Source organism: Chiroxiphia lanceolata, chromosome 5 (genome assembly GCF_009829145.1).
Source record: "Chiroxiphia lanceolata isolate bChiLan1 chromosome 5, bChiLan1.pri, whole genome shotgun sequence".
NCBI classification, from domain to species: domain Eukaryota; kingdom Metazoa; phylum Chordata; class Aves; order Passeriformes; family Pipridae; genus Chiroxiphia; species Chiroxiphia lanceolata.
Genome location: NC_045641.1, coordinates 7,861,777 through 7,875,039, shown reverse-complemented (window position 1 = coordinate 7,875,039; position 13,263 = coordinate 7,861,777). Strand labels below are relative to the sequence as shown.

The 13,263-nt window shown below is 41.1% G+C and overlaps 1 protein-coding gene across 5 annotated transcripts in view; it reads left to right on the top strand.

Annotated features, from left to right (window-relative positions):
- Window positions 1-13,263, top strand: part of GRM3 (glutamate metabotropic receptor 3) — a 104,597-nt gene that overhangs the window by 67,140 nt on the left and 24,194 nt on the right. For all 5 annotated transcript variants that reach the window (XM_032688598.1, XM_032688600.1, XM_032688596.1 and 2 more), the window contains one exon: window positions 2,910-3,765. In XM_032688598.1, coding sequence (XP_032544489.1) covers window positions 2,910-3,765 — 856 coding nt within the window. The remainder of the gene's footprint in view (window positions 1-2,909; window positions 3,766-13,263) is intronic.

Here is a 13,263-nt window from a genome sequence, read left to right as displayed (position 1 = left end):
AATAGGTTATTTCACTTAGCAAATGCCGGATGTACACTGCAATTTTGAAGTTGTGGCACACATCCCAAGGCAGCATGGAGCTAAGGTGGAGGTGTGCCTCAAGTGATTCAATCTCAATGCACATTACACTGTCCTCTGCTACACTGAATCTACTACACAAAGTCTTAGATATCAGCTTCTCTCCAGAATATGTTACCTCTGCTGTTATCTAGTTGGTTGCTTAATCAGGATCTCATTTTCAGAATCAGATATTCAGATCAGCATGGAAATGTCTGGAAAAAGGGACTGTTCTGAAGCCAATTACATCAGCTAAGCTCCTGAGGCTTGAGCTCTTTTGGCAAATTAGTCCCTAAAATCAAGAAACTACAACATTCCAGAATGTTGAGAATTTCAAGAAGAGTGTCCTGATCAGAATTAATAACAGATACAACTTCACTGAACTCCATGAGCAATCATAGTTCTCAGGGATGATTGGGTCACTATCCTCTATAATTAATCAGACTTTCTTATATTTTATAATTTTTAGTCTATGAAAAACTACCATCTGGACAACTTTGCAATGAAGAGCATTACAGCAAACAGCTATAAACACACAAAAACTTCTCCCCAGAGCACAGGAATCAGAATTGCAGCAGTTTGCAGGGACCCTAGAATTATAGTGACCTCCAAGGCTGGGGGTCCCTGTGTAAACCAGGAGCGTAGTTCTGTTTCCCTGTATATGGATACTTTTGCAGCTTAGACTAAAAGAAAAACAAAACAACAACAACAAAAATAACCACACAAACAAACAATAAAGAAGCTGCTATATTTGTTAGGAGCATCTTTCTGTGGGCTGAAGGCTTGTCTACACACCGAACAGCATTGCTTGAGCTGGAAAATGGACTTCTTTAGCCACTTTGAGGGCAAAAATGCAGAATGATATGTGTGCATATCCTCATTATGGTTTAGCTAAAATAAAATAATTTCTGCTAGAATAAACTGTGACAAGAATAGCAATTCCAGCCCACACAGTTCTGCAAGAAATGTTCCATAATAGCTACACAGAGGACATTCTTATTACCAAATCAGAATGCTCTTGTTGAGAGAGGACATGTGAACCAAATCATGTGAATGTGTCAGCATGTAGTCAAAGATAAAAAGCCACAGAGACTCAACAATTCTCAAAGCACCCATTGTACCTTGGTGACAAAACAAGCCTCTCTGCCCATCCTGTTGCTTTAAAGTTGTTCATTTACATCACCACGATGGAAATTAAATCCCACACTTCCAGTATAAGACATTTTAATGTGTGTTACTACCTAGCAGGGAGGTTAAGGACACATTGGCAGCTTTCTGAGGGATGGTAACTTGTTCAGCCACAGCACTTCCCATCCTATACCCACTGGTAAAACCACAGAGCATTACATAAAGCTCCCTTCCTAGAAGTGTAGAGAACCACTCTTAGCGGTTTGTTTTGTAAAGGACTTCAGCTACCACAAACACAGCTGAGATGCCAGGACACCCCACCTGCTCTTCCCTGGTGTTCCAGAAGGACAAGGACCTCCTGAAGTCCTCAATTCTGTGTGTCCCAGGGATTGTAAAAGTCACTGTACATGTATGGTTGGCATCAGAGTCTGGCCCAGATAAGATTACACCAGTTTACAGGGTGAGACTGAGCCACAGCAGGATACTAGTCCAGTGTCTGTGTTACAGAAAAAACAGAATCTAATTCTATAAAATCCCAAGTGATACGGTTGCTTTTATTGCTGAAAAGCAATAAAATTCTTCTGGTTTTTTGAGGGTTTTTTACCAGACTGTCTAATTTGCTACTGACGTCTGAGTCCTCAAAATTTGCGTTTTCCACAACATGTTTTTCAAAACAGTCCTTTGCCTTTGAATTCTCACAGACATAGTCTGTGGTCAGAGAAATATCTGGAGAAAATGACTGGACAATTTTTAATAATTTTCTCTTAGGAATCTCAAGTACACTGCTGCTTTTCAAATGGTTTTGTCAGGCTGTACTCTCAGCTTATATTTAATTTACTGGACACAATTTCCAGTGACCAAGGGCAGAACTCCAAAATCTTCCCTTTGTCATTTAAGAAGCTATCAAAGGAAAAAAAATGCCATAGCCGTTCTTGATTTCTTTCCAGATATGATCAGGAGCTACACTTCTATGAGAGCAACAGAGTAGATTTGGGAATAAGCATTGGAAATAGCAATGTATGAAAAAAAAAAAAAAGAAAAAAAAAGCACACAAGAAGGGCAAATAGAGATTAATAAAAGTTTTTATTATTTATGAAAAACAGTAAGTCAGCATGACATTGTGCAGTACTTGAAGAGTACTAACATGCAACAAATATACCATCTCAGGAGGTCTGCAGTCAGAACATCTCAGAAAAAAAGAGTTTAGATGAGTAAAAGCTAGGAGAGCTTGAATAAGTGGGATCAGAAAGTTCTCTGAACGGCTGTCACATCTGTAATGTTTACACTAATGGGAAATTTATGTCTTATTAGTGTATTTAGTTATCAAATACAATGAATCTTGGAGAATATGAATCACACTATAAACAGCAAAGGCATACAAATCCGCAGACCTTAGCAAGGAACACAGACTGAGACTGAAGTGTATTGTCCATTTGTGTCTAATTCTCTGTTGATTTAAACAGACTCAATTTCACAAAAATAAATGTCCTTTACAGTTCCAGTAGAACCAAGGGAATTAACTGGGCAGCAGAACAGCTTTTGTGCTTATGCACAGTGCACTGCTCTCACTGGAGTTTATCAACATCCTCTATCAACACCCTCAATCTGTGACTGTCAGAACACATCTTATTAAAAAACACTGTTAATGCCTTTCCCTGGATATTTCTGTCCAATTTTATAAACACCACTCTTTAACAACCTGTATTTTCTCACTTTCTCTCCAGGTGGCAAATTTGCTCAGACTCTTCCAGATCCCCCAGATAAGCTACGCCTCCACCAGCGCCAAGCTGAGCGACAAATCCCGCTACGACTATTTCGCACGGACTGTGCCTCCGGACTTCTACCAGGCGAAAGCCATGGCTGAGATCCTGCGGTACTTCAACTGGACTTACGTCTCCACAGTTGCTTCGGAGGGCGACTATGGGGAGACAGGGATCGAAGCCTTTGAGCAGGAAGCTCGACTGCGCAACATCTGCATCGCCACCTCCGAGAAGGTGGGACGGTCCAACATCAGGAAGTCCTATGATGGCGTGATCAGGGAACTGCTTCAGAAACCCAGTGCCAGGGTGGTGGTGCTCTTCATGAGAGCAGATGACTCTCGGGAGCTCATTGCAGCTGCCAATCGTTTCAACGTTTCCTTCACCTGGATTGCCAGCGACGGATGGGGAGCACAGGAGAGTATCGTCAAGGGCAATGAGCGCATCGCTTCTGGGGCGATAACCTTGGAGCTTGCTTCCCATCCAGTTAAGGAGTTTGACAAGTACTTCCAAAGTCTCAGTCCTTACAATAACAGGCGCAACCCCTGGTTCAAGGACTTTTGGGAGCAAAAATTCCAGTGCAATCTGCAGAACCGAAAACCACATAAAAAGGCTTGTGAAAAACACTTCACCATCAACAGTTCCAACTATGAGCAAGAATCCAAGATCATGTTTGTTGTGAATGCTGTGTATGCAATGGCCCATGCCTTGCATAAAATGCAGAGGACTCTCTGTCCAAATACCACCAAACTCTGTGATGCCATGAAGCATCTGGATGGCAGGAAGCTGTACAAAGATTATCTCCTGAAAGTAAACTTTACAGGTAATAACTTCTCTTTTGGTACACAAAAAGTATCACTGCAATTAATGAAATGCTCATTAGTCACAGTAACAGCTAGCTGAGTTCCTGATAGAACTATTATCACAGTTCAGACCAGGGTGGTGGTACCCAGACAAGGCCACCCCTGTCACAAGAAGTCAGAAAGAAGGACAGGGAGCTTGGGGAGAACCCCAAAAAAACAGCTCCATGTTCCTCCTGCTTCCAGCAGAAGGAAGAGGTGAAGGTGGCAACAGCTGGTCTTGGCAATGTTAGCCTCTATCTTCTAAAAATTCCACACACCAACATCCATTTAATTCACAGGCAGTCTCGCATGTCTGGAAGCTGATGGTCATTTCACCACCTGCTGCACTAGGCAACCGCCTGCTATTCCAATGCCAAGACTTGGCCTTTTCTTCCTCATTTTGCTATGAATTTACATAATAACTGGACCACGGCCAATGACCAATGTCCTTGCATTTCCGATGTTACGGAACTACAGGTTTAATGACAAATTATAAAAGAACTGCATTAAATATGTGCAGGAGAAGTGGAGAGAGGGGTGGACAATCTGGGAATTATATGAGCAAATTTCATGGGGACTCGCCACACATCACATGATATCTCTGTGGTTTTGCCATCACATGTGGCTGATCTTAGTTTTGTGATTAATATTACACCATAGCAAGGCTAAATAGATCTACAGAGGAAACAAGTAAAGTGTAGAGCATCCTGTCTTTTTGCTATTACATTTCTAACTTTCTTCTGAAGCATCTAGGTTGAACTTGCATTTCTATGTATTATTAAACTGATATTCTCGGCTGAATGAGTTGATAGTAAGGAAACATCATGGTGTGCTTTGTGTGAGAATTCCAAGAGGAATTGAGGGATAAATATGTGTAGGATTCAGCATATTCAGTCCCAGGAGATCCTCGGTAATTGTACAATGCTAACAGCACTGGAAACTATGTGAAACTGTCATATTGGAGCTTGAACTTTTCCCTCCTTTAGAGATCTTAGCATTTGCTTCAGACCATCTCTAGATACTACTAACCACATCCCTTGTGTTTTTCCTACTCCCAGTGGGGTATGGCTAGTGTAGCCTCCAGTTTCTTGGGTACTTGCTGATGTGCCTCCCAGCATATGCTGCAGAGCTCCTTAGGAAGCCTGCTCTCCCAGGATCCTGATACCTGAGTAGCAGACAAGTTTAGAGCACATCAGGAATTCCTGCAGCCCACGTGCCCGGATTTCTTTACCGAGGAAATCAAGAAGGGACAGATGAGACTGGTCACTTGCTGCATTTTATCTCTCAGGAAAGGGTTCAGCAGGATGCAGGATCTTGGACATGCTCTGGTAATATAGATTCAATCACAAAGGAAAAATAATGTGAGAGCAGCTGGAAAGTGAGATGCTTCAAACCCTCATCTGGGTACTGCATGCAGTGCAGCTGAAGCCACATGTCTTGCCTGAGCAACATGATGCTTATGTGCATCATGTCATTGGTCTCCTAAAAAATGCTGCATCAATGAAGACAATCACATACCGTGATGTATACAGATACCTAGACAATGTACACACGGCATATGTCAAGCTGTCACTGCATTTGATTTGTTTATTAATTTCATGAACAGCACAAGTCAGAATGAAACAACCTTTTTGGTTTTAGACCTCTGGAAATTAAGAATTATCCTTTTTCCTTCCCCTCCTCACAGCACTTAAAACATCAAAACTATTTTCTCACTTGCCTACATCTATCCTCATAGATACTTGAATGTCTCCAAATTGTTGAAATCAATTGGTTTTAGGAGAATAGCACTTCATGGAAGCTGGTTCCTGGCATACTGATCACAAGGGAAGGCAGAGGTGTGCAGCGTGCTTCTGTCCTTGCCAGGGAGACACTTCAGGACAGTAATAACCAACCACAATGTGCAGGCACTTTAATATCTTAAATTATTTTGAAACTTTTTCTGACACCACACATATTTTTATGGGCTTAAATGCATACACGGTTAACAGAGTCCAGGTTTAGCACCAAGCAATCTTGGTTCCAGTAGAGGATTCTTAATCATTTTTCTAACATTCAGACATTTTTTAAGCACCCAAGCATATTCTCACTCAACATCTAGGTACAGTCCAAATAGCCCCAACTTTCTTCAACCAAAACTCCAGGAAAATATTTATTTAGCTACAGCCAGAAAGCATAATTTTCATTTTGACTGAAATATCTTTTATACTTTTATGATTTGGAAGTTGAAGCTGTTAAAGATGGAAAAAAAAAGAATGAAGCTTGTAATTTTGCAGTTTTGAAAACAGAAGGCTCTTTTTTTGAACAAAATTAGTTTTAAAGTCAACATGGAAATCTTTGAAACTCTGAAGAGCTTTCATTTCCAATTTAAAACATTAAGAAACCTGTCAAGTTCTTTTCCAATGCCTTTGTTCCTTATATATTTTTACCAGATTACAACATAATTTGCTCATCTCATTTCTTTGTTATCAGTTCTTCAATTATAATGCAAATTCCTGTTTTAATGTAAGTTATTTTTTAAGAAGGCGTATGATTTTTATCTGGCAAGTTAATCAGCAAATCTCTCATGCTTTCTTCCTTTCAGAAAGGTGTGAAATTTTCATACATATGTGAAATTTTCATACATATAAGTCTTGTCATTGATTTCTAGGGGACCAAGAATTATCCTTTCCTCTTTCCTGGCTCAAGAAAGTCTTTGGGTGTGTTGCTAATGGAAAATGAGGACCTTGCTGCATGGGACATTTGATCAATGATATTCTCATATTTCCACCTCCAAATCTGAGAATGTTTTCCCAATGCAGAGAGAGGATGGCCTGGAAGCTACCAGTCCATCAGGTACACTGCAACCAAGCCAGGTTTTTCTCTCTTTAGCCTGGGTAGAGATTTACACCCACCACAAGGAAGCAGGCAAGAAACAGAACAGTCATAAGCAGATTTGTAGACACACAAACAACTATTTAAGCAGTACCTCCTCTGCTGAAAGGCAGAGGTACACATAGATGAACCCTGCATGCATAAACCTGCAGGTTTCCATGAAAGAAATCTGGGAAACAGCCGTGAAAGTATTCTCCCATTTTCCAGGAGCATCTGATGGTGTATTTCAAACACACCAGTCTGAGGAAATGATTAGGTGCATTTATATGACTGGTGTGGGACTGTGCAATTTTAGACATTTACCCTTTACACTCAAATTAATTTTGGTTAGTCTTTGATTGCAGTTAATGGAGGGGATCAGCACTGACAGTGTGCTCCAGCCCATGTGAGGTATGGTTTGCCCCTACACCTCTTGCTACTGACTACAGATGGAGCATAGAGCAACTAAGATTTATTTTCACTTGCCATTTAGCTGAAAGCCTGGAGTGAGGCTCTCAGGCTCAGCAATAATGTGATTTGCAGGGAAATACTCAAGGACCAGCTAACAGGGTTGGAGCAGAGGACTGGCCAGGATTTGTGCACCCTCATGCTGCCACTGATGTTGACGTACTGTGTGACAGCTATTCCATTAATATCTCTGGGGTCCTACTTATTTCTCCTTTTTCATTAAATTGGAATAACTCCACAGAACTGAAGTGTGGCATTAAGACAGCATGAGGTTTCATTCCTTATTGTCTGTGAGATACACCAAGCACATAGTTTTCTTGCAAGTCAGTAAGACATATATGACAAATGTCGTGATATCCTGAATCTTTTCAGTAAGGAAAAAAAGAAACACCTGTACCTGATTCCAGCTTCCAGCAGCAGGATGCAAGAATGCAAAGCCCCTAGATAAATGCACTCACTCTATCTCAGTGCTTGTTTGGCCTTTCAAAGAGATATAGGCTGGCTCATCTTCTTGATCTTCCCATTCTCTGCGTTCCCTCCTGAGGGCACAAGTGCAGCACTTGATGTTCTGAATCACGATGCTTTTCTGCTGATAAAGAGATGCTGGTTCAAGAGGCTGTTAACTTGTATTACCAGAACAACAAAGAAGTGCTGAACAAAAGTAAAGGGCTTCATGGGAAAGAGCACAAACTCGACTTCTCACCACACCCAGCCATTGCTTGGTGAAGGGCAGAATACAGAGGGGACTCTGGAGGGCACAAATCCAGGGGTGAACCCCAATATAAGTCAGAGCTGCACATATCCAGAAGCCTTTCTCCCTCACAAGGGTGCAGAGGACAGTGCAGCAACCAGCTTTGCTAACTATTTTAGCTCATTTAAGCCACGAGGAGGACAGAAAAAAGCAGTGTTATCACTGCTCACAGCTCTACTGCAAGCCTCACAGAGTTTGTCATATGCCAGGATAGTGAGCGTTAGCACAGCCAGTGAGAAAGGTGTGTCCATAATTTGGGACAAGTAAGTGTCAGGCTACTGCACAGCTGTGCCCCACATGTTGCTACCTGGTACAGCTGCTCTTCCAGGGCATTGGACTGCAGGTGAGGAAGGGCAGTGAGGAGGGCCAGCATTAGCTCCATCAGAGCCAGGGTTACTGAGCTGACTGTGCAGGATGACAGCCTTGTCACCCAAGGGTGTGGGGTTGGCTTCCAGCTTTTCCCTCTGCAGTTAGCAGGGCTGATGGTATCACAGGACTAACTCTGCTGTGAATCTAGTGTGGGAGTGTATGGGCAGAGAGAGGTTGGATTTTGGGATGTATGCGTGTCCACCTGTCTTGTGCAGCTTCCTGATTCTCCACAGCTAATGGCTGGAGGAATTTAGGTAGCGTAGTAACCTTGGAAAACAAGTCAATAAAAATTTTAGGCAACACATATATTTATATGTCTTATATTTATGTGTCTTTTCCTACCCCTTTCTTTGTCCAAAACTGCAAGAGTCATGTCCCTTTCTGCATTATGTCCAGAAGTCCATCTCTTCTCCAGCCAAGCCTGTGTCATCAATCTTAGCTTATATTGGGCAAAATCCTCTCCGGTAGCTAACCCAAATGACTACTCCAAATGAGAAAAGGGTTTTAAGTCAGGTCTGATTTGTTCCCTTTCACCCATTGGACTTTGTGACAAAACTTTTATTTCTCCCTGGTCCTACGTTTCTGTGTGATTTATTTCCTTTCTTTTCTTCCTTCTCACTGTGCCCCTGTCAACACTCAAATAATATGAAGCAGAAATACAAATTCAGCTTCTCATTTATTCTTGAACATTGATGACTTCTGTTGTGGGAACGTAATTTCACAGACCATTTCCATCATAACTGTGCCATCCAAGTAAGAAAGAGCTTAAAAGTCATGGTCTCCAACAAGCAGATGTCACCTCACTTCTGAGCACAGCAGCACTGCATGGTGCCTGCTCTGGGATTTAGCCATAAATATTTCCTGTCAAAAGTCCACTTCTAAACTCAATGTCTGGCCAGGCTGCATGGAGCACAGACCAAAAATTCTGCATTTGCTGTCACAGGCAGATTACAGATGCAGAAACTTCAAAGGAGTTTACAGCAGGGAGTATCTGTCAGTAGATGTGCAGGCTAAAGACAGAGCTCAAAGCCCAGGCTCTGCAGCAGAAGGCCCTGCTACTCTGCCATCGCACCCAAAGAGCTCCTTCTCATCAGGTCAGATGCCCCTTGCCTTCAGCACTCAGTCAGCAGCGAGGTCCTCCTGGTCTTCCTTGTGATGCTCATTTGTAAATGAAAACAGAACACAGCTTTCAGATGAAGGCAAAACTTACATGTGCAGAAGGCATCTAACACCCTGTTAATCATAAAAGTTGTAAAAGTGTAATTCATGATGGATTTGTAGCTAATAAAGCCAAGGAAAATGTAGAGTGAATTCCCCAAGATACTAATTAAAAATACACATGAAAAAGATGTCTAGGATTTATAGGAAAAATTACTACCTTTTCCTGGGACCACAAATGTGTCATAGAATTTAAAACTTTGCAAGCAACTAAGGGACAGTCTCTGAAAGCACACTTGAGATTTGCTGTTTCAAAGCAGAGGGAGAGTTGAACTTGCACAGTATTTTCCCATATTTCTCTCTGTATTAGAGTTACATTTGTGTATACACACAGAGAGCTCTAGTGAGATTTTGATGGCCTGGTATTCCTGGTGGCCCCATCTACTTTCTTCTTACTCCAGCTGTCTCTTCACAGACCTCAAGGGGATATGCAGTTCCTTTCTGTTGGGCAAATTTACCGCTCCAAGGGTAAATAAGCTAATCTCTGCTTAGTCCTTACTGAAGCTTTTCATATGTGTATATATTAACATATTTATGTAATTTATATATATATATATCCATTTTTATATATATTTAACTACATATACTATAGATTCATAATATATAGAACCATAAACTTAAAGAATAAATGAGGTTGGAAGGGTACTTGGGAGATCTCTAGTTTAACCTTCTGATGGAAAGAAAAACAGCTGTTCAATCAGATCAATTTGCTTAGGGCTTTCTAGATGTAAACTGGCTGAAATTAAAATACTATAGAACCTTTTCATCCCCTAGTTTAGTTTTGAGGTATCATGATGGCAAACAACTGATCTGCACTCTAGATGTGTTGTGTGTCACACACTGCCCCATGTAAACTGGATATCTGGACTGGCAGCAGGACACAGGCATCATCATCTCTAGGGCACAACTTCCAAATAAAATTTTCATTAAAATTTCTCTTGTCGTGATAGCAGGTCAGTGACCTGCAGGTCAGTGGTGTATGCTGTCTAGCCAGCAACCATCATAAAATGCTGCTTTTTCATGCTTTCATTTGGCACTAATTCACAGTAATTAGCCTGAGTGAGCAGGGCAGAGGTTGAATTGTGTTTTTACCCCTTGAGATAAGCTCCAGCAGCTGAGGCCAAGGTGTGCTGGGCCATTGCTCCCCATCTAACTCAGAAGCAAGGTACTTTTGCCTGCAGCCACCACTGCCAGCACTGCCACCACTGCCACCAGTGTCACCACTGCCCGCTGTCACCACTCTCTACCTGACCTGGGCACTGAGCTCCCATGGACAGAAAGATGAGAAATGTAGCATTAACAGGACACAGAGCAGCAACAGCTTTTCTTCATATTCCTCAGGAACTCTCTGAAAGTATGTTGCCTTCAGCTTTTACCCAGCTGGGTGTCATTCCTGGAAAGCCTGCAGATACCACAGGCCAGCAATGGCCCCAAACTTGTTATAGTGGCATATTTAGGTGAAGATGCTTTGACATTCCTAAAATTGCAAACAGCTCTCCATCTCAGTTTCCTCTACTTGAATATTTAAACAACCCACCACTTCAGCAGAACCATGAAATACTGAACATAAAATTAAATAGTCTGTGCCTTGTATGTAAATTATAGTCAGCTTATCTCATATTAATAATGTAGCCTTTAGGCATCCATAAATCTCTAGATATCACAGCATCCATGAGAATGTGTAAATGAGGATGAGATTAGACACCCTGTGTTTATGGAGAAACACATGACTGACAAACTGAGCAACGATTTTCTTTCAGATCACATATTTGAGAGACAGAAGGTTTGGTAACCTAATTTCTCTAGATCACAGACTTCTGTGTTTGCCTACTGTTTGTTTTATAATAGTTATTGTTATTATTTTATCTTTTGTTTTGATGGAAAATGTGATGTGAATCTCAAATACCAAGGGTGTGCACATTCCAAGTCCTCAAAGGAGCAGGAAGTCTCATACAATATTTTCATCCCCCAAATATGCACACTCCCTTTTCCAGTCCTACTGGGGTTTATGATAGGGGGCAACCATGGGATTATATTCTTATTCTTCATGCAGATTTTCTCACTTGAATGCTGAGATGTATTTTAGGGGCTGACAAAGGCAGAGGCTGTACTCAGAACATGACCACAAAAGTGTTAATGAGGATGAGGATGAGAACATGAGAAGGAGATTCCATTTTACACTTTTGATTAATCCAGGTGTGTTCTGGACTTACAATGAGTTCGAGAAAATTGGTCTTTCCAAAAGGTGATGAAGAAAACTACAGAAAGTCACAAATCCAGATGTCTAATCCCATAGATAACTAAATGTTATGTTATTTTTACAAAACCTCTATCATTACTGGCAGGTAATAATCATCCTACAAAGGTAGAAGTGAAAGCATAATCTGTAGAAAAGTATCTTTTCTCCTAAAATAAAGTAAATATCACTACATCACTGGAAGACACATTTTCTCCACCCAATAGAGTACAGTGTAAAGATATTCCCAGGCTAACACTGATTAAACAGGAAGTAGTACCAGACCAGTATAGCTGCATTAGCATGACACTGACACTCAGCCCAGCCTCTGGTGCAATCTGGACATGGGTCATGGTCTGAATCCTCTGTCACTTCCATGTAGCATGGCTCCAGACAAACCTGTCCCAAGATGACTGCTGTACTGTACTTGTTAAACTGCAGCCCAGATGAACTTGTGAAACTGTTTCAGCTTTCTGTGAAGCCTGAACTGTTCCCTTCAAGCTTGTCTTGCCTGTTTCTGATTCACAGTGCAGGAAAAAACCCTCAGTGATACAAGTCTCCTTCTCTATCTAAAAAGGAGAAAAACACAACCCAAACTCAAAACAACCATGTTTAAATTTTTCCACTAAAATATTTTTCCCAATTTTTTTTTTGTTTTTCAAAAAGCAATCATGTCTATATTTTCACAGAGCAGAAACTCCTTTTGCATATGCATATTCTTCACAAACTGACCTTCTACAAAATTCCCATCAACTGTAAATTGGATGGACCTGGGAGAAAAATGTGTTTGACTTTCTTTCATTTCCTCATCTGTCAGAGCCACATTTCTAAACACCTCTAAAAGCATCTCAGAGAATGTCTACTTTGGCACCACTGCACCATTTATGGTTATTTTGTTAGTAGATATAGAATATAATAGAAAAATATATTTAATTTCTGTTATCTGGGTGAGTCATTTCCTTTTGTTTCCTTCTTCCTGCCATGACAGTATATTTGTCTGAGCATATAACAAGTGAAGACAAAGAATACTAAAATTCTTCAAGGCACAGGGAACAGCACACATATTCATGCAGAGGGGTATCAGAAGCAGAGAAAATTCTAACAGAAATGTTCACAAAATCCTAGCTGTAGCATGGCTCAGGCACAGGAGCAATCCTTTGATTTGCTTTCTCACCTCTTGCTCCAACCATGGACAACTCACCTGCTCACTGCTGGGATGCAAAGGAGTTCAGCACTAAGCCAGAAATTACAGTGTCTCCAAATATAAATCCTTAAACTTAAGATGTGTTTCATAAAGAAATTACCAAGATCAATAATTTGGTTTGTAGGGTCACCACACAAAAACTCACTCTTTCCTGAGTGCCTGGGAAGAAGAGCTCAGAGCCCGAAGCAGTGGATATGGGAATGATGGTTGCAGACACTCAGTAGATCAAAAGCAGAAGTTGTTGTACCTCACACTCTGAAGGCCCCTGTCCCCTCAGTCTTGTGTCTGCACTTCATCTCCTACAGTTCTGCCCATCTTTCTATTTGGCAATAAATTAATTGTCTCATCTCTTCTAGACTAATGACACATGTATATCTAGC